Source organism: Buceros rhinoceros, unplaced genomic scaffold (assembly GCF_000710305.1).
Source record: "Buceros rhinoceros silvestris isolate BGI_N320 unplaced genomic scaffold, ASM71030v1 scaffold40279, whole genome shotgun sequence".
In the NCBI taxonomy this organism is placed as follows: Eukaryota; Metazoa; Chordata; class Aves; order Bucerotiformes; family Bucerotidae; genus Buceros; species Buceros rhinoceros.
In genome coordinates, this window is record NW_010434029.1 from 15,113 (window position 1) to 37,685 (window position 22,573).

The 22,573-nt window shown below is 42.0% G+C and overlaps 1 protein-coding gene across 5 annotated transcripts in view; it reads right to left on the minus strand.

The window, feature by feature from the left end:
* MBP (myelin basic protein) overlaps positions 1 to 22,573 on the minus strand; it is an 87,135-nt gene that overhangs the window by 14,003 nt on the left and 50,559 nt on the right. For 2 of the 5 annotated variants that reach the window (XM_010144304.1, XM_010144306.1), the window contains exons 1-2: positions 6,439 to 6,661; positions 1,425 to 1,430 (exon numbers count right to left, since the gene is read on the minus strand). In XM_010144304.1, the coding sequence (XP_010142606.1) occupies positions 1,425 to 1,430; positions 6,439 to 6,603 (171 nt within the window). In that variant the 5' untranslated portion in view covers positions 6,604 to 6,661. Of the gene's footprint in view, positions 1 to 1,424; positions 1,431 to 6,270; positions 6,864 to 22,573 lie in introns of those variants that run through there. The other 3 variants (XM_010144303.1, XM_010144305.1, XM_010144302.1) reach the window with 3 other exon arrangements.

Genomic DNA, 22,573 nt, shown 5'->3' on the forward strand with positions numbered 1-22,573 from the left:
GATAGAGTAGAGGTGGGGGGGGGGGGGGGGGGGGAGGACTACACCAACCCTGAGGCTTGTACAGTTTCCAAGGCATGTTACTTGTATGATCTGTCAGAAATGGAGCAGTAGAGGAGTAGAGGTATCCTAAGCAAAATGTGAAACAAACAGAGCTAAGGCTCATCCTGGGTCTGCAGCAGTAATTCAGTGTGTTTTACAAACATTTTAAAAATTGCTTTCTAAGAAACTCAGTAAAAGCACTTGAAAACAGCAGCGGAGGACTTTTTGTTGCTCAGAAGTTAAACCAAGTGACTTGTTAAACCAAGCGAAATGAGTAACTGAACATGTTGGACTAACTGGAGACCATTTCAGAAAGAAGGAGAGGTATTCAGCATCAGGACACAAAATGAAAGCCAGCCCTTGTCACTAATGGCATGTGATGATGGAGGTACAAAACAGGGTCAGGAAAAAAACACCCTCTAAACTTTTGCCTCAGTTTTCTACTGGGCGGTTCTCACCATTGTGCAGTCACAATAGCTGAAGAAGAGAGGCATTAATTTTAGTGTTCTAGGATAGAAAATGGTAAGGATATTGTAAGGAAATAATGTATGTGATAAAAAAACCCCACTATGACAGATTTTAAAATGAAGCAATTTCTTATTTTTAAACTTGGTTAGATTTGGTTCACCTGCAGAGAAGTAAAGAAACACTGTGAGAAAAAATCAATGCTAGGTAGAGAAGATCCTCATGCTAGATTTTGGATACATCCATCTCACCTCCTCTATCTGAGTTCTGGGGTTCCTGCCTGCCCCTCCCCCTTGTTTAAATACCTGTCCCCAGGTCATCACAGCAAAGTTAAATCCAGACCTTGTTCTCAACCAGGCTGTGGTGCTGCGCCGCTGAAAAACAGAGGGATTGCTGCAGAACAGCCAAGGCCATTAACACCAGAAGACCCCAAAGCTGCCATCGCTGTCTCCAGTGCCCATGGCTCTGTGCCGCTGTTACGCTGAGGTGCAGGCAACGCATCAGCAAGCTGTAACTTCACCAGGCACTCAGATGAGTCCTTGGAGCACTTCCTCAGAGCATGCTATTAGCTCCCTCTTAAACAGGTTAGTCTTGTATCACACTGGTGCATAGGGAAGTCTAGAAATAGTCTAGCAAAGACGGAACAGGAAGATAGACGTTTAATGAAAAGGGGAAATCTTTTGCTGTAGAAGGATCAGGAACAGTGATCTCTAAAAAGCTTCAGTTGATTGATCAGTCAGTATTTTAGCCTGAACACATTACTAAATAAATTTCTGAGTTTAAGAGGCAGAAAGACCATATAAAAAACAGTAAAAGGAGTGAGGTGCATAGGCTTTCCCTGCCTGTCATTCATCCTTTTCTCTTCAGCTGCTCCTACAAACGGGGGAGCCCCACCTGCTTTGTCCCATTTCTGAACAGACCTTGCCCTGCACCTGCTGTCAGGCCCACACAGAGCACCACTAACACCTCACCAAATCCGTGCTTGCTCTTCTAAGCATCACTTAAGGAGCATTTAACCTCACCTGGCTTCTAAATTCCTCTTTCAGTTTGCAGCAACTGCTTCAAGCAGTCATCTCCTTGAGAACGCAGAGATCATTAGTTCCAGTGCATTAAATAATGTGTTAATTATTAAGCACGTAAAACATGTATATGGAGAGTTAAATGAACACGTCAAAACCAATCTGCTGCAGTGTTGTCTCCTACGCCTCTCGCTGATCGCTGTGCTCTGCAGTACTCACCTGCTGACACCTGCGTGCTCTGCAGAGATTCCTATTTTTCAGAACAGACAGATCTAAAGCACTCAGAGCGAAATGAGCTTTAATCACACCGGCAGTTCTGATACAGGAATTAATTTTTAGGTCACTCATCACTCTTTACTACCTGCTATGAAAGAGAGGCCAGATTCAGTTCCCATTATCACAAAGCAAGAACACTAGATTGAGCAGTTTTGGTTATTTAAAACCTCGTCACTTTGGTACTGAAGGCAAACTGTATCCACTCCTGTCCAACACAAGGCGGTAACTGAATTTTGCAGAAGGACCTACAGCCTCTTTCAATGATCTGAAACCCTGTCACGTACTATGAAGCTGGTTGGTGCAAGTTCTGTTAATGGATTAAAGTCTTTAAAAGAAATTAAATCATTAGTACACGGGTTTTGTGATGTAAACAGTTTAATGAATACATAAAGCACATATAAAGCTAAAGATTAAAACAAAATCATTGTTACAACCACCATAAACTATATATATAAAAAAATTTTTACAAGCATATTGCTTGAAGAGCAGGTTTTACAAAACAGTATATCACAAGCAAAACCACTCCCTGAAAACTAAGACTTGGAAATAAAAATCACAGTAAGTGCTTACTTAAATCACATCATATACTAGTCGGACCAGCATTGATTTAACTACTTCTCAAAGTCTCTGTGGTGCTGTTGTGTACGTTAAAGCTCACACAAGAAATGTGAACAGAGTTCAAGTGCAAAAGAAAAGATGCTCGGATATTCTGATGAAAACATCTGTCCCTGCCATTATTTAAAACTGTGTTTCCTAAACATGCACAGGCAAAATGTTTACCACAACCCTTTCTGCAGTCCCCCCTTACAGCAGCTGCTTAGCTCTGGGGTGGGTTTGGAACCCCTGTTTCAGAAATGCTGGTCCTAAACCCAGTTCTGCTCAGCTTGGGAAGAACTTCAGCCCACTGCCTCTGGCTGTAGGAGGGGGAAGCCCCGTGTCAGCCTTCCCTATTCCTGGCACCCAAACACGTATATATTGGGAAATAAAAAAAGGAGCAAGGCTTCATAAGGGCAACAGGAGAACACTACAAGATCGCATACAGAACTGAAGCAAAATGTGAAAGAACACTTGATTTAGTCTTCCATTAGGCCTGTCCTCAGCCTATTATTTACTGTCACTTACAGCATTTCTGTTTGTTGCACGTGTGTCACAAGTGTAGTTTAGTATGTTAATACATAATGTTACACTAGGACAGAAAAGTTCTCATTTCACAATCCAAACTTTAGTAGAAAAACAAAAAAAACATAAGCAAAATAATTACAAAAGCATAAACAACTGCATAAAAGAAACAAAACTCAGTACATATTGAATACAGGGTAGCATCTGGGAGGCACAGGAAAGATCTGATCATTTTAATAAACTTGCTTATTATAAACACTTTACAAATGTTTAGGTAAATACTCTGTAAAGATCAGAAAAGAAATAATTTATAGTTACGCTACTGCCTTGCATGCTTTTTGAAATGTCTGCACTGCAGTTTCTTTGTCATCCTTTTAAATTCTTCTTTAATGCAATGAAATTTAGCCTGTGCACAACAAGAGTTTTGTTTGGAATATTCTACCCTAAGAAAAATCTTAGAAGTACAAAATTCAAGCTGTTTTTGATGGAGTTTCAGTCACATAAAATCTTGATGGGGCAGGGGCTGGGGGAACAATGGCAAGTGCACTTGCTGCCTCTTCAAGGAGAAGGAGTATTTCTGTACATTCCAGTATTTCTATTTTTATTTACTCCCATGGGACTCCCACACTCTCTTAATTTAACTTCAGAATTCCAGGGCAAGGGAGAACCTGCTCCAAGCGAGAACAAGAGGCCACGAAACAGTCCCTGCTTTGTTCCTACCCCACCTTCCCGCACACAATGGTGAATATTATTCATTAATGTACTTTTGAGCTAAGGATGCAAGATGAAAATGCCTCCACAAAGAATTTATGTGTTTTGCTTGAATGTCAGCCCTAAATCTGTACAAAGAGCAAGTGTTGTCTTTGCATTCCAGTGCTTGCTGGTGTGGGTAGTCGAGATACACGCTCCCACTGGGGCACGGGCTGGCTGGAAAAGGAAGGTTGCAAGAATGGCAGCTGCAGAATTGCTTTGAGATGCTTCAAAAATTCATCAGAAACAAGTGCAAGCAAATAAACAGTGCAGCTCTAGGAACTTTTCCATTTAGAGCCTTTGAAGCTCATCCTTTAAGGTGCTTTTCATGGTATCTTCTTTACCAAAAACCTTTACTTTGTGAAGTCTGGAAAACTGCCAAGGGACTTTATTCTGTTTCAGCTCATCCACGAACACCTTCGATATCTATCAGTACTCTGACACCCCACAAAATTCAGCAAGTCACAACTCTTTAGCTTTTAAGCACAAATAAGATTATTATCCATCTAGAGTTCCTCAGCATACACATGTATAAATAAACCACACCACAAGCCCTCCTTGATAGGAGAAACCAAAAGGCATTGATTCAAAGCCTAAATAAACAATAGCTGAAACAACCGCCTGTCCTATTTGCTCAGTATTTTCTGCACTGCAACCCTGATACAGATGGAGCTTCCCAGGGACATGTTTTTAAACATCAGCAGCATCACTGTGTGAAATACTGCAAGACATGCTTTGGTGCTGGAAGTCCTGATGTGACTGACTTTCGCCAAGATAACGAAAATGCTCTGTGTTTCCAGCTGAGATCTGCAAGTCAGGACTCTGTAACATTACATGTAGTTGCTCTTGCCAAAAAAGAAAAAGAAATACTTCTGCTGAGTAAAAGATGTTAGAATGGTCCATAACCCTGCACTGTTTTGCAGACGTTTAAGTGCTTCAAAATAGCAGTTTACTGAACAGCAACAGAGGTAAGACAGATGCTATCCTGTCCTCTCATACACAATCACGCAGCGCTCTGCAGAGAGTCAGAGCGATTGTGTTCATACCAAAGGGTGAAATACAGACTCTGTACAACTTGCAGCCGATTTTTAGTCATCGCTACTAAAAAGTTGTTTCTTTTATTGCTAAGCAAGAATGTACAGGCCTCTGTATATTCTGTATGCAGAAACTAAGTTTTTGGTATTATTTCCTTGGTGTACAAAGAGCATTTCATATGCTATTTTTCGTCGAGTAACACAGTATATGAATAAACCAGCAAGAGTTGAGCTAGCCAACAACATTCCAGAAAATACCACTGTTGGGAACAGTCTCTGATATTTGCAGGAACAGTAAGAAAAGTGGTTTTCTTCAGTCTGCTTGTTGCACATACGAACATTACACACCCACAGAAACACCTGCGTAATTGCTAAATCTTTGTTGTGAACGTTACAGGCCACATCTGTAAATGAAAGTAACAAAACAGACCAAAACACGCAGCTTGCTTAGTGCTGGCTACCAAGTGTGAGGGCCTTCTGGGTTTAAGCTTCTAGAGTATTTTTCATCCAGCGGTCTATGCATTACGACTCTTGAGGGAAGGGCTATTGCACGCTGCGTGACTGCGGCTGTCGTGTGATCACACTTCAGTTTTAGACCACAGGGTCGTAGGTACCGTGTCCCGGTGCAACTCTCCGAGACAGCCGACTCGGGAAAGCTGCACCTGCTAACCCATCCCAGCAAGCATCACAGGTTAGAACCAATGAATAGACAGCAGTGGTTGTCAACGGCTACCGAACAGTCCCGGCCCAGGCAGCAGCTATGAGCACTGCTTTTTGTAACCCCCAACTTCACAGCTACACCAAACGATATACTCAGCTAAACAAAGGTTCTACAGCCACACCGGAGTTCCATTCTAATGCTGATGTAGTACGGGGACACACAAACACAAGACTCCACTTATCATTTATGTGGCAGAGGGTACAGTGAAAATATCCTAAACTTTGCCACCCGAGCAACAGTGACCTAGTGTGCCACCTGCACAGCTTATCAGAGGCGGCGGGTTAATGCCGGGAAAGAAAAGAACCCAAGTAATATCTTTTTATCAATACCTTGGTTTGCAATTCATAACGAAGAAACAGCTTCTTACACATTTTCTAACACAAAATGCCTGGAATATAAATCTTCACTTCTTGCCAGGATAAAGCAGCTGGACTGTTTTGTACACCTGGGATTCAGGATGATAACTGTCAAGCCATCTCCTCAGCAATGCTATCAACTGACCTTAAAACATGCCCTTGCAGAAACAGACCAAGAATCTGGCCACAGTTCTTTTTCCAGCATCAATTTCCAAGCCTGTCCCTCAGTTAGTGCCAAACTGTCTGGAGATTGTCTTGCATTTAGTGCTCCCATCCAGCTCCGTTTTGCAAATATTTAAGAACAACAGCCAAAAGCAGACTGAAGTTTCTCTGACTGGCACAACATACAAATGCATGCAATGCGCCACGTTAAACGGTCATAAAAATTCCTCTCAGGAATGCTTCTAGAGCCACCTGGATTTCTAATACTCCTTGTTACTACCCAGAATAGCTCCTCTTGTTTCTCAGATCTATGCTTTTTTTCTTGTTGATTTCAATTTAAAGCCAAGCATTAAATTACACATCTGCAAGTACCATGTGGCTGGCTAAGTCAACTCTTGCATTATAGCAGTTAAGACCCTCCTTTCAGTCCCACCCTTCCTCTTTAACTGTACTTTATTTTGCTGTAGCTGTGCAGTTCTCTATTCCTCAGAGCTCACCTTGCCCCGCCGGGGAACATGTCTTTCACCTCCAAAGAATCTTCCCAGCGAGTCAAGTAGACCCGAGTCTCTGTGCCTTGGAGATCCATGTCTAGCATGGTCTATAGTGCTCGCAGATGCCATTTTTGATCCGTGCCGGAACGAGGAGCGTTTTTGTGAAGCCATCAAATCCGAATTCTCTGAAGCTGCTGCACTGTCCTCTTGGATGGTTTGTAGCTCGTCTGACTCTGAGGGCCGATCTTTGAAGGTGTTGTCTTCTCTTCCTGGGGCATCTCGGGAAAAGAGGCGGATCAAGTGGGGGCGACCAGTCGTGTCAGCTGGGTTGGCCTCAGGCCAGGCATTCTTCGCGTCTGCTGTGCCTTTGGAGTCTGTCACCGCTGGGCTCTTCGTGGAGGTCCCATTGTTCTGGTTCACATCTGCCTCTCCTGCAAACAACAAGGATGAGATATGAATACAGGCCTGTGAAAAACAGCCCCGGAACAATGCTGCTTTCTTTCCCATGCCTTGAGATGCTCATTTCATACAAAACCCGTAATATGTGCTGTTGTAATGAAACTATGTTCTCTACCAGCCTGCAAGAACATTAAGCTATCTTGGAACTGAAACTGGGACGATGTTCTCACACAAAGTTTGCAGCAGTTCTAGGCGTTTTTTTTATTTAAACGTATTTGTAAATAGATCAGTAGGTTGTTTGAAGCACAACTGGAACTATACCTACATGGAAAGCTTACTGACGAGGAGGCTTTCAGTGAACAACCAGATTGCCTGTACTTTCCCTTGAGGACTGCAACTCTGAAATGTACCAGTTTTCCTCATTAAAAAAAAAAAAAAGCAACCACAACAACAAAAAAAAGAGTAAAGTACCATTGCAGTACTGTGACTTCTGAAGTGCACGTTGCCTCTCCACGACGTCAGAGCTTTTGTACCTGAAGGTTTTGCCTCCATTTGGAATCCCTTCCTGTAACTTCAATGCTGATCAAACAAGTGTAATGAGGGGAGGATTTTTCACTGTTTAAATTGTCCTCACTCCAAAAAGGCAGAGAATGCTAAACTGCAATTTCTGCTTGGCCTCCCATGCCAGTTTTTCTCCATGTATGATCCTGGCACTCAGCGTACAATGTTCTTGGGCTGATGCTGAAGGCCTAGAGCAAAACTGTCCAATTTGCATTTAGTGCTTGTGAGAAGTGCCAAAAATACCTGATGAGCTTTCAGCCAAGAAAGGTGCCAAGACAGACCTCTGTGGTGTAAGTGCAATGTCTGCTGCCTGCTCCACAGCTGTGTTCTGATGCAAGCAGTAAAATACCTAAAAAGGATCAGCGGCAGCACACTTAACCCTCAACCTGTAGTAGCTCCTCCTATCAGTGACAAAAAGATTTATGGAGGTCGTTATATTCCTTACCATTATTCCTACTGTTCTCTAAAGCAAACTGTGTCCACTGAGGAATCTGCCTTATCTCCAAGGAACACTGAGAGAACATCGGTAGGTCATTGCTTGAGAAGCAACCTTCAGAGCAGACACCTTCCACACGCTCACCCTGTGTCAGAAAGTTTTTGAAGTACACAGGGCTCAAAATTCCAGAAATTACAGTTAGTCATATGTTACCTTCAGGGTCTTCTAATTACCTCACTACATCCCCCATTGACTTGGTCCTTGTTGCCATGGGAGGGGTAGGATCTGGCAAACTCTGCTGATTCACCAGAGCAATTCTGGACTTGACACAGTAATTTCATAGGATTTCACCCACCCACAGGACATTAAGGAAACCCTTCCTCAGGCTGAGAATAATTCTGAAATAATATTATGAATAAAAACACAAGACAGCAATGACGGCTTTCTGCAAATATCTACTGGTACTTTGGTTACGAGTTGCTGTAATCAGTCTGCTACACTTTTCATTTAAAAACATGATGTTCAGTTTTCCTGTGCAACTTTTTTGTTTTGGAAAACCACCTAGGAAATGTTGGGGAACTTCAATAAAGTTTCCTTTATTAAAACTTCTGGAGGTATTTCTCAGGAATACTATTATTTAAGCAACACCACTTGTTGCTGAAGACCTCATCAGTGGGGAAAAGGAAAATATTTGTTGTCAATTTTGGGACTTGCATTTTTCCAAAAAGATATTTTCAAACACTTATTAGAAACTATTAAAGTCTCCAAATGATTTCCTTAATTGAATGCAAGAGAAGGTAACTACCATGGAGATATGGCACATCCTAAAACTGCAAAACATTTTAAATAGCAGCTCTAAGCCTAGATTCTATACCATAATACAAATCCATTCAAGGACAGAAAAAGAAAAGCAAACAAAAGAGCTATTGTATTTAATTAAATGCATTAACAAAACACCAGAGCATCTGCATACTAATATTTTTTCACAACAGTTGTTCTTTGTGTCACTGAATACGGGTATTGGTAAGCAACAAAGAAGAGTATTTGTGCCACAAAAGTAGCTTCTCCCAGTGCACACGCAGTGAGCTATAAATTTTTCTGTATGCTTTATTTTGGTAGTGAAAGCCAGATTTAAGCTTTCCTCTAGATTTTCTGCATGCTTTAAGTCTGCTCCAACATTTAAAAATATATAACAGAGATATTGTTAATAGTTGAGCTAACTAATCAAAGTCTTTGAGTACGTTTGGAGAGACAGATCACTTTAATAATGTCTTAAGGATATCCAGAATTAATGGAGCATGAAAACATATGCTTATTTGTTCATTTAAAAACAAATATTTAGACAACTTCTATTAAAACCTATTACAAATGTGCACATAATACTGATATTCTTGTTTTGTTTCTCCCTGCAAGATGAAGCTGCCTTATTGCAACAGAGTTCCCTTCCTGCACCATATCACTTGTACAAGAGAAAGCTGCCCAGGGAGGAAGAGCTCTTCAGGCATCTTTTTTTTTTTTTTTTTTAACCCTTGAAAAATGGGTTAGAGCGTAAGTACCTCAGAATGCATTGCCATAGGCATTACCAGAAGGGTATTAAAGTGTCATCTATTTGGATTTAAGTGAATAAAGTCATTGAAAGCTGCGCAAGTGAGAGCATGACAGAAGTACACCCTCGCGCTAGCCGAGAAGCAGCAGGAGGGAGCCAGATGCTGAATGAGGACTTGGCACTCTGTAAAATGGGTTAGAGCGTAAGTACCTCAGAATGCATTGCCATAGGCATTACCAGAAGGGTATTAAAGTGTCATCTATTTGGATTTAAGTGAATAAAGTCATTGAAAGCTGCGCAAGTGAGAGCATGACAGAAGTACACCCTCGCGCTAGCCGAGAAGCAGCAGGAGGGAGCCAGATGCTGAATGAGGACTTGGCACTCCAGGCACAGCCAAGGGCCCCTCCCAAAGGCAATGCCACCTTTCCACTTCCCCTTGCTCTGTGCTGCTCTGGAGCCTGCTATTGGCACCATTTTCCCTGAGCATGGCAGTCAGAGTCATCAAAGCCACTTGTTCCCTGTGTAGAGTGACCTCCAAAAAGAAGGAATATAGATGGACCAAAATTCTGAACGGTCCGTTCGTGAAACAAAACAGAAATTCCAAAGGTGTTGTCAGTGAAGCAATATTATCTCCAACCCCCCACTGCCTTTAACAGGAGTTACACCTTAGCGCTCAGTTTGACTTTAGTAGTTTATCCCCTTTCTTGAGAATCGAAGTAACATGTTCATGCAAGCCTCTAATTAGCTGGGACCTCTCAGCCCCCCTCTGAGGTTCAAGCCACAGTTACTGTCAAGACCACTGATACCTGTTTTACACAAAGTACAGTCTCTGATGGAGCGACCCTGCACACAAACATCATTCTCATGGGTCACTCAGTAGAGCTGCTCTGTGATAGTCCCTCCTTGTCTACACAGAAGCCTGTAGTCTTCTTCCATACAGCGGACAACCTGGAAAGAGGTTGTTAAGTTTTGAGAGGTTTAATGTGTTAAAAAAAAAAAAGGATTACAATTTTTTTGACTCCTCCCACTCCTTTCCAGTCTTGCTTTCTTGCAGATACTTGTAATTCCTCTCACATTTTTATTGCTGCTCCCTCTACAAATGCTGTGAAATAGATGAGGAAAATGAAGCTGATAAAAGCTGAAGCACATTCCCCTACTCTGGCTTCTCAAGAGAGGCTTAGTTCTGCAGTCACAGCATGTTGCAAATATTGACGGTAATAATACATGACAGCAGCTTAAATATTTGTAGGAAATCTTAAGAATTACGTATTATTTGCTTGTTACAAACACCAGAAAGCAGATTAATCAAATCTATAACATTGAATATTTAATATATTTTATTGTAACTAGAGATTGTTGTGACTGATTACTAATTTCCCTTTTCTTGGCCTTCTTTTCTCAGGGTATGAAGGTGAAAATTCTCTCACTTAGGCTAAAATGATTCAAAAGGTCCCTAAAGTTACTAAAAAGGTCCCTAAATGTAAGTTATGTTATTTATAAAGCAGTGCTCTCCAGTGTATGAAATACAGTATGTATTTGTCCTTTTCTACTCTTTTTGGTCCTATCTCTTCTGTTAGACCACTGGATAGTTAACTATAGTGTAGTACTCTTCTCAATGCTCAGACAATTATATTTCAGTATTTTTACTGAAGTGTTGATAATATTACATAAAACATCCGGAATTTTGCACTGACTTGCCTGGTTTTAGTCACTTGAATAACAAAAGGTTACACCTAATATTTACTCAGCTTTGTAGCACCTAAGATTTCAAGATCTCCAGTGAGCTGTAACAGTAAGGCATGTGTGCAATCTGCTACTAATAGTTTGCCTTGCATTATTTAAGAGGCTGAAAACCACTATTCCGGAACACGTGGCTTTTAGTAACCCTCATTATAATATCAGGAGAGTTGAAAGAATGAAAAGGACAGGAAAAGCACGTCCATCATCACTACATACGAGCTGCAATTGAGGATGTCTGGGTTCCAGCTCTGTGTTAAGCTCACTGTTACCCAACATTTTGTCTTTCCTTTTTATGCAGTTAAGTCCTCTAGAAGGAGGACATTAAGGAATTGTTTTGTGAGAAGTACAGCACGAGGCACCGCTGGGAGCCCTAATTCAGCTCTGTCTTTGGATACTGTCGTAAGTCACACATTTCCATTTCCCCTGCACTATTGCACACCTCGCTTCAAACTTCACCACTCCCGAGGAGATGGGATAATGGAGCTCTGGATGCACGTGCAAATGAGGAGTCTGGACATGCAGCAGTAATTACACGCTGTGACCTACTACAAGAGCCAGGATCAAATAAAAATCAGGCCAATTTGACACCTAATTTCCTTGGATAAAGGATCCAACTATGTGGTGCTTCAGCTAAGTATCAAAGTCAAGCTTAGCAAAACCTGTTCATCCTGCAGATTGGTGCAGGTATGTCAGAAAGAGCAAGGCCAGCCCTGGCCCCCACCCAGCACTCTACCACTGCACATGGCACCAAGGAGCGCGGCATGGCTCAGCATGAGGTGGGAGCATGCGTTAATCGCACCTGAAGGAGAAGAGAGGATGAGAGAATGGGTACAAACCATTAAACTGGTGTGGAGAAAGGTTCAGCCAACAAAGCCACAGATCTCTTGGCCATTAGCTGAGTGGCTTTAATAAATCCAGGAGTTAATCTGATCAAAATACTTGAGGCGGTTGCACTCTCTCCCTTGGGCACAAGCAAGAGGTACTATCCAGCTCCCGGTCTGGACTTCTACTGCATCACAGCTCACAGCAGAATGGAGCGCCTACAGCCATTAGACTGGGAGGGGCAGGAAAGAATTATGTCCACATTGTCAAACCTGACTGGCAAAACATGATTTATCTTCATTATGCCAAGACACTGCAGAGAAAAAGTGTCTCTCAGCCTAACTTCACTAGTACGGTCAGCAGGCAACATGCCATCAGACATTTCACTTCACTGATCTAACTACTGGGTTTGTCTGATGCTTGTCAAACTGTTGGAAATCAATTCTGAGCAACTCTTTCTCTTTGGAATGGATGACATCCAGCATAATTGTGAAACAAACAGTTGGTCATAGCTCTGAACACAACTAGAACCGATCTGCTGGCGCGTTCCGCCTTTACACAAATGTTTTTGCCATTTCCTAGCAGAACGAATGCAGAGAAATGCCAGTGTGTCCCATAATACCGAGTCACATGAGTTTAACACTCCTACCGCTGTTAGCCAAGAGACAGCTTCCATTATAGCTCACTCTCCTCCCTCCCTCCTTGCCAAAGCTTATCACTTTCAGAGAGAAAAATCCACCCAAAAGCAAATTTTCCCTATAGCTTCAGAGTAACTGAAGGAAGAATGTTTTTTTGCACAAGAAACTCATCCTATGCTATGGGCTAAATTAAGCTGTAGACCAAACCTCCACAAAAATGAGAAGCCATCTGCTGAGCATGACATCTTATGACTCTCCTCCCTCACTGCATACATTAGACATTACAGAGCCTAGAAGGCTCTTAGCAGTCAAGAACGTAAGGTTGTGAGGGTGTTTCCCTTCCCTTGATGAGCTGAATAAACTTCTACATTGATCTGACGAAACAGTGAAAAGGGGGTCTGGTGGGGCATAGTTTTCCTTAAAACAGATCTTAGAACTAACTATCTAGTAAAAAGTGTAAAACCACACCTGGGCCACTGTAGCCTCATCTATATCTGCTACTACAGAGTTGTGTTTACTTCTAGTAAACTCAGTTGAATAGAATACCAGTTCCTCTCATTTCATTTCTGACACTAAACTAAAAGGAATGCCAGATCTGCTGAAAAAAAAACCTTGAACATTTGACATACTTTGGCATCAATTTACAAGTAGCTGCTTTACTAGGTAAGAGACCCTGTAAAATCTCTTGAAATGACGAGCAACCTTCTTTCCAAGAGGCCTCCCAATGAAAAACTTGCTGGCTGCCAAAGGTGTCTGCAACAGTAGGGCTGTTCTTCTGACACTGGGATAAATAAACCTTCCAAGCCGACTTGACACTTTCTTCTAAGTTCCCTCACCACAGCAGACAGGAGATCTTGCTGTCACCCTGAGATGTGCCATTTTCAGGACTTCCCTGGACTACATGGAAGATAATTCTCAGAGCTCAGGAAGCAGAGCTGGAAAAATCTATCTGTAAAGTAGTTTATCCTGAAAGTTGCCAACACAAGAGGTGATCTGCCACAAACTTCCTTTACTACATACAATCACTGCTGATCTGCATAAGGGTAATCAAAATAATCCCCTACTCAAGGGACAAGAAAGGACTTTTAGATGTTAAGTAATTGGACCTGATATATGCGTTGTTTGCACAAGCGGTACAGATTCGCATGGGCCCCACAGAATCTGGATAAAGTAAATACACTTCTTTCAATATGGCAGCAACTGTTTCAAGGTCATATTTACACTAAGGCAAACTGTAAATTTATATGCAACATGACCAGTAAATTATGTCCTTTAACAACAAGTATCACCTGCTTTCCTAAGTTTGCCTCTCTCATTTCAGAGATCCAATACTTAAAAATACTACACGATGAGCTCAACACAGAATTCAATACACATTTATTTCATCTGGAAAAGTAATTCTGGATTACAAAGTGATAAACAATAAGACGTATTAGTTTTGCAAGTTCACTGGGGTAATCAACAGCTTGATTTTTTTTTTCTTTCCCCTAAATTCTGCTTGACCTCATTGTCCTAAAGCGTTTCATATGTAACTGTGATCCGCCGCTTGTTACAAGAGCACTGGTTTCATGATAAATGAAACCCTTAAGCATTGCTCCGCAGTGAAGCTAACAAAGGTGTGCTTCTCACTTCACAGCCTTTGGAAGAGGGATCCCTGCAACAGCAGGTACTGCTGCTCTGGGGAATTGCTGCTGTGCTATCTCCTTTGGTATGGTAACTATACTGACTTTTTCAACTCTACCTGGTAAAAACTTGACACAACTGATCAATAACCAGGCGAAAAGATGCCAGATTGTGACATCTAGTTGGAATGGTGACAGGAGTGTCACCATAAACATGCTTCAGTCTTATCTCCTGAATTAGCAAACAGCACACGATTTTTAGATTTGCTGATAATATTGTGATTTGAGAGGGATGGTTCTGTGAAACAAACATAAAATGAAAACCTAACCTAAAACTGCAGCATATATGCATTACAGCTTGTGTTCAGCATTATTGTCCCACTGAAGGCAACCAAGTTGCATGGTATCGCTGTGTAAAAAGCAGTAATACTGAGTCACAGATTTTTGATACACCATCACCAGGGGTTCTCTTGCTGGAAAACCCTCCTGTGTTGTCAAGCTTTTCACCAAGGCACACGACTCCTAGCATCTGCGTGTCAGAGATGTGAAAACACGTGCAGTCTGTGCAGTAATAACCTGAAGTTACAGTCTGTGCCCAAAGTCTGGATATAAACAGGAAGCATGTGTGGTTACTGTGGGCTGAAACGCACGAACGTCCTACTACCCATGGTGAGGGGCTGTTCTCTGGGAGTCACGTGTTAGAGTTAATAGAGAAAAAACAATGTCATACCTTCCCCAAACTTGTACAACCATATTATTTATATTTAAGTATCCTCCTTTCCTCTGTGTCCTCACTGAAGAAACTTAGCCCTTCACACCCTCAATTAAAGTAGCAAAATGAGTGCGGCAGCAGCTGAAATAGCCATGTTCATTGTGTCCATGTCAATGCGAAGAGATCAAAGCAAGTCAGTCAGCAACGCATTTCAAACCACAGGAACTGCAGCAGTAATTGCAGTTACCCTCTTACAGATGATGCTGAAGCTTAAAACCTCAGGTACCACAGACCTTTTTTTCTCAAGCCCCCTCTGAAAGTCACACCAGATTCAACATGCAAGAAATGAGCTGGAGGGACTAAGGTACACATTGTCTGTCACTGCACTGACCTTAATTTCCTCCTCTTCCCCTGTTCTAATGGGGTTTTATTGTACAGGCGACACACGTGGTTTTGCAATTCAGTGATGAATCTTTGTAAGAAATCACTAGTTACTCCTAACTTTGAGATCTTCCAGAAGAGTCTTCTACTGAGCAATCTGCTGCCTTCACCTAACAGCGCTGACCAGCTACGTGTAAAGAAAGCCACCTATTTCACCATAGTGAAAAGAGAACAGCTCTGGACTTTGTTATTTGCCTCATGGGGGTGTGAAGGTGTAGTATGCTTGTGAGCTTAAGTACAGAAATATGCAAGTAAAAAGAGGCAAAGAAGTTAAAAAAATCTCCTGTGGCAAAACAATTTTCAATCTCAAGATTATAATTAAAACCAATCCACCTGACTGCACGAACTGCCTTGCACTCTGCCTGTTTTCACAGCGTTGGTCACTTGGTTCTCCCTGGTACTAATTTACAATGAAGAGCTGAAGTGAAGCCCACACGGTGGCCTACCATTGCAGAGGAATGCAGCAGTGTAGGCCTGGCTCACAGCATCTCTCTCTCTTGCTTTATAGAAAACAAAAAAGCCTGTGGTTGAAACCAGTGGGACTTGCTATGGCAGAAATTTGGAATCTATGAGAAGCATGTGGCAATTCTCCACACAGCCCGCAGAGAGTTTTTTAAAAACTTAACCAAAGAATTTTATCCACCCACCCGTTTCAAAGAAAAACATTCCTTTGTGTTACTGGAACATATAGGTTGAGTTTAATCTTGAGTATTTTCCCCATCAGTTACATTTTTCTGAAAAAAATAACCTATTCCTGTCAGTGCAACTGAATATGCAGTATTACAGTTAGATTTCTTTCACAACACCACAGAGAAACCAAGGCCTAAAATCAGCAGAAAAAGAAATGCTGGTGAAACAAGTGAGGTGAGGACAGTGGCTGAACTAGCTGGTTCAGAGAAAGTTGCTCAGAGCATGATAAGCAACACAAACAAACCAGCTGCAGAATATTTTCTGCTAAAATCCATCATGTATCCGCTCCAAAGGGGGGCTTGGCAACATTGCTGTTTTTTCTTGACCAGGGGTTAAATATCTGGGTGGTAGATTATTAATTAGGAAGTATAAACTGCAGAGTAAGTTAACCAAGATACACACCTTGTTTGTGACCACAGAGAAACTACTTACAACATGAGGCTACAAACCCCTGAACTGTGTTACACCACCACAGAATAATACTGTTCACTGTGTGTTTTCTGGAGACCAACCACCTAAACCTATCCCCAGCAAAAGACTTTACGGTAGTGAATACAGCCTAAAGTACTGTGTATGAGTTCTTCATATGTTCAAAGAAAGAGAATATGAATGTCTACAACTCCCTCCCTCCCCCCCCCAAAAAAAAAGGCACTGATTTGCTGTTTTGAGGCTGTAACTTCAACGTTTGATTGCTGAGATAGCTTTGTACAGAGCAGGCACAGAGAAAAATCAAATTACAGGAATGTGGTAGTTCTAGAGAGAACAGTGCACAACACCAGCTGGGTATTTGGTAGCTGTGAATTACCTGCAGGATGCTGTCATCAATATGCTAGAAAGTTTCATGCATCCTTCAGGTGTACAATCTCTGGATTTCTCTCTTTTTCCCTGTTAATGTATTCTGAACTGAGGCTTTAAACAGCCCACTTGATCTCAGGGAATCACCAGCAATACAGAATATGCAGCAAGGGGAGTTATTTCGTAGTTTTTCAAAGAGATTTTTTTCCAGAAAATTCCAAGATAGACTACAGCCCTATAAATGGCACATTCAGAGCATTAAGTACATATTTGCTAACATTTCTGAAAATATCTGAAATATGTGGGCACAAATAAGCCTGTAGACCGTTTCCCATTGCATTGCGCTCTTGCACATGTCAACCAAAATTGAAGATTTGGCTCTACAGAAGTAGGAAGTAAATACTCAAAAAATCCAAACCAAAAGAGCAACAAAAAAAACCCCAACTAACAAACCAAAGAGGGGCTCTAGAGATGTTCAAGCTGCCTGAACTGTAGTTCTCTACAGTCAGAGCAAATCTGACATTGTATTATGGTGACTTTGGAATTAGTTTTCACCTTCCATCTGTGGTGCAAGGTCAGAGGAGCAAAAGAGAGCAGGAGTTTCTTCCAGGTGCACACAGCTTGCTCACAGGGCTTACCATCTCAGAATCTGATGGATTACCGTTAAAAAGAAGTAAACACCTCTGTGCCCGTGTGGTGACCCACACCTCCCACCCACTCTGTCCACAAAGCCAGCAGTGCGAGCAGTTCCCTGCTCTGTGAGGATGCAGAGCCCAAGTTGTGACCCGCACCTCCAGCTGCGCCCAGAAGGCAGAAGATGTGAGTACCTTCAGGTCCCGGGGCAGAAGATGTGAGTACCTTCAGGTCCCGGGGTAGAAGATGTGAGTACCTTCAGGTCCCGGGGTAGAAGATGTGAGTACCTTCAGGTCCCGGGGCAGAAGATGCGAGTACCTTCAGGTCCCGGGGCAATGCAACAACCATGTTGTGACTCACACCTCCAGCTAAACATCAGCAGTGGAAGAAGCTTACACCTCTGTGGGGACAAGAGCCAGACCATCAGCTGCATCCATGAGGTGGAAGACATAAGCACCTCTGTGCCCTTTGGGGAAGCAGAGGACCAGTCATGAGCTTCACCTCCAGTTCAAGATGCTGGCAATGAGAGAAGATCCCTGTTGGATATGGACATTGTGCCATCTGCAGCTCCAGCTCTGCCTTTGGTACAGACAGTGAGAAATTAATTCAGCCCAAAAGATCAGCTGCTAATCTTAAAAACCACAGTAAATGCTTTGCAGATGTGCCACTGCAGGGATGTTCAGCATTCCAGGTATTAGTTTTTGTCTGCCTGACAACGCTTACTCTAAACAGATTTTAAAGTGTATTCATGTAATAATACAGGACTGTAGAGGGTGACAGCCAACATGACCACTCTGAAGATAAACCCAAAAGCCAGGTAACTCAGTTAAAGGACAAATTCCACACGCCACATCCAAAGATACATACAGAAAGCACCCATATCTGAGCACATCTGTGACGAGGATGTTGCTGGGGCACAGACTCCCAAGGCTGCCTTTGGTTGGTCTTGCAGGTTGAAGTCTCTCTGCTGGCCCCAGCATGAGCAGCACAACACCGAAGGACGTTGCCATCCTGCTGACTACTGTGAAGGGAGAGAATGGGATTTTTGCCACCGTGCTCTGTCTTGCTCGTCAAAACAGCTTTGTCTGGAAGCTGCATAATGGAGGATGTTAGCACAGACTTATGAGCAGTGCCGTGTAATCGCTGTGGGAGAACGAGTGGAGGGTATAAAAATACTGTAATATATTTAATAAACAGTGGGTAGCTGAACTATTAGCAAAAATGACAAGGCCTCTGTATTTTTATAATCTGTACCATTCAAAACGCAAGAGTTTTAGAGTTTGGATCATGCATCAATAGTAAACTATTCAGAGCACTCTCAGTCATTTCCTCAGTGCAGAAATTTGATATCCAAAGAAATAATTTGCAGAAGAAAACTCTAACACATGCCTGAACAATTGATATGAGATTTGATTAAAATGTCTGCCTGCCAAAAAAAAAAAAAGACGAGAGACATATTAGAAGGAAACTTTATTTCCAGAACTTATCATAGGGTCTACAGGAGGCACTATCTTCTTCATAATAGCCTCGAGTGCAGTCCTAAAGCCAGAATAAAGAATACTTGAAACCAAACAGGAAGTTCCAGCAAACACAACAACAATGAACACAAAAGATGAAAGCAGTCTGCACTGACCAAACCGGCACAGAGAGATTAAACCTTAGAAAGAATATAAAGTATTGGCTGAGACCTGAGAATAAGATGTTTGGAAGAAAGATACCAGAAAGAAAGGGGTGAGTGTTTCTTTTGATGATGAAGGGGTTAATGAGAAACATGACCTCAGACATTTAGAGAAAAATACAATCACCTTGTCTGTCTACTCTGCAAGCAACGACCAGCACTTCTCAGGGAATAAAGAAACGTGTTACGAGAAGTCACATGGGAAGACTGCACACTGCACGGTGAACCACAGAATCCACAGCCTTACATGTCTGGATGTAATTCTTCCAACCCTGAAGGGAGGGACAGTATTCACGCTTCCAATTTGACACACCATCCTGCTGCTCCCCTCCCATATCAAGCACTCTCTCCCTCTCTGCCCTCCCATCAGTTGCCAGTCATTCCTCCCACCTCTTCAGTAGGCTCCTGCACCAAAGCTGCTGCCCAAACCACTGTGCTGTGCCACCTACCCCACTCCCACCAGCTCCACCCTCCACAGACATCACGATCCCTCGCCATACTGCTGCAGGCTTTAGCAGGCTTCTTCTGGACCAAACTGCAGATTAGCTCTGCAATTCACCTCAGAAATCTCACCCGGTCATAAAGCCTACCTGCCCAATACCAGTCAAACTGTCAGCGGCTAGCACAAGCAGAAAATACACACACGCTTCTAAATCAGTTAAACTAATACGCTACCTCTCCTAATTTACGCTGTCGAACGCTTAAAACCCATGTCCATCTTAATATACTAAGACTTAACACAAAATGTCTAAATTCAAAGGGTTCCCACTTGGAAAATAAATGCCGCATGGGCTTTCGCCCTTTTTCAAATCCTTCCAGTGCTCTGGATTACTAAGACCTTTCAAAGTCATTTAATGATACACTTTGCAACTGTATTTCCAGCAGTACCCCATCAGATCTCTGCTCATGGAGGACTGCTGAATCAGCATCTGACGACGGTTCTCTTGTCCAGCCTTGAAGCGTTGCTTGGTCAGTGCCACAGACTGACACAGTTTTGGAAGTTCGTCCTTTCTGCACTGAAAGAAGAAATGCTTAATTTCTCATCCTTCTCTCGAGAATTTAAATGATTCTGCTAAAGCAATGATCACACAGTGACTGATGCCTCCTCCACATCCAATTACAAATAGGTTTATCCTGATTTCATTTCACAAGCTCATCTATACAGGCCGTGCATGGAAGTAAAACAAAACATTTCTACGTTTGCTGAAGGAAGGGACGAAATGACAAGATTTCCAAAGTAGTCTGTGCCACTGGAATCATTTGCAGAGCACGAAATCTCCCATTTCTAAAAGATGTATTTACATGGTTGCTAGACTGAGAGCAAATGTGCTCTGCCTATGCATCAGCTCAAAGTCACCTTGTTTGCCACGCACTTGAGGCCATCTAAAAGTCATGCAGCTTCTCTGAGGCACAAGGACTACGCAGTTCAGTCGGAAGAGATCCTGACGGCTAGCTGAAGCTTAGCACAGTGCTAACGTGGCCTCCCTTTGGCAGCAAAACACAAAGTAGTCAAGCTCCAAGTCTCACACGCAGCATGCCTAACTGGACAACGGTGTGGTGCACACTCACTGCGGGTTCTTTCCGTGGATTAGTTAGCAGCGAACAGCACAGGCAATCTCTAACTCCTCAGTATTCTTCTGCTAGAAGACCGTAGGAAAAACTGATGAACTTAGGACAGAGGTGGTCATCTTTCAGTGCTTTTATATCTCTAAGTGCAGCACTCAGGTACTGTTCCTTACTGGAATTACTTGTGTATCTAGTGCATGACTGAATTTTACACTGTGTATCTATCAATATCAACAGTCTATCAATAAGGGCAGCATACTTTTATTACATACTATTTATACTTATATGCAAATTTTATGCACCTTTTGCATACTAATTGAAAACAAAAAAAATAGAACTCCCTCCGTCTCTCACCTTCCCACGTTCATTTCTGCTGGATAGATGATTTCCATAATCTCTGCTGAAGGTCTGGATAGTAGATACTTTTTAAGGAAGTCTTGTGTTCTCAACTCTGCTTGAAGAAATGGTACCCACTTTTCACTTTACTGTAGTGTTTTATCCTGGTATCAAACTTCCTTCCACACATACGGAGACAAGTTTCAATCTCTTCTCCCTCATGTCAATACACTCCAGAGCAACATGGTTGAACATAAAAGCCAGGGGCTATCACAGACCAACCTTTCTACTAAGCATTCAGTGGTCTTCAGTATAGCAGTTGATTTAATTTATCTCACTTCTTTTGCCTTATCTGATCGTTTTGCCTAAAACATGTGAAATAAAATCTTCAAAATAGTGCGTTTCCCTTTGCTGAATTCCCAGGTATAAACACACACGTAAGAAAAATTTCCTTTAACAAATTCAGTTGTATTGATACGATTTCTTCATGCAAACTGACAAGTGCTGTTAATCCTTAAAAGTTTAAGACAAAAACTAGTCAGAAAACTCACATGGATGCTTTGCTCTCTCTCTGTAAAATTAAACATCTCCAACAAGGGCTAAAAGTTTCCAGTTGTCAGTTTTTCTGGTTGTTTCACCTTTGGAAGAAATAAGTCTTAGAATCTTAGTCCCATCTTCCCGCACCCCAGAATGCACGTTATAGCAATGAAGGTACACAGTCCAGTTCATATGCACACACTACAACAGACTGAGGCAAGCTCAGCATAGAGAAAAGCATTTATTGTGCTTACCGCCACATTTACTGTGGTAAGTGGCCATGCTGGCACTGTCAACTAGCATCCCCATCAATACAGCCAGAAAAATCTGCCAAATGAAAACAAAATTCCTGGTGGAATCTCTAAAGCATATTCATATGCTTTAGAAACAGCCTGTTTAAATCCATGCTCTATTAGAAAATAGCAAATCAAATCTCAGGAAAAATCTGAATCCTGTAGTAGACTTAGGGTTCTTAGTTGGCAAAAGCACAAGGTAATAGGTCCTAGCAATATAACCAGGGAGCACAAGCAGCTGTGGCACTGTGGGAATACCAGTCTCTATAAAAAAGGACCAAAATTTATATAATTCATCTCTAACTGAAGACATATATTTTGTTTGAGATACAGTATGCTCTTAGGCAGAAAAAACCCCCCCGGGAAACTATTAGGAAATCCCAAAGCTGCAAAAGTAATTCTAGATATAGAACAAAAGTCCATTTCTGTCTCTGAGTATCCAACCGTCTGTCGGAACAGCCTTCCAGATTTCTGCTTTAATATTTTAGTATCTAACCTCAGCTACTTTATATCTTTAGAAACTCCATCCCACTCTCCACCACTACAAACCACATTATGCACTTCTGAATATATTAATAAATCTGTTCTCATCTGGCCTAGGCCACATTAGACATATTTTCTATACACTAACAAATCACTGATATTACAAATAATAAAGGGGTTTTTAAAAGTAACCCCCCCAACACCCCCCTACAC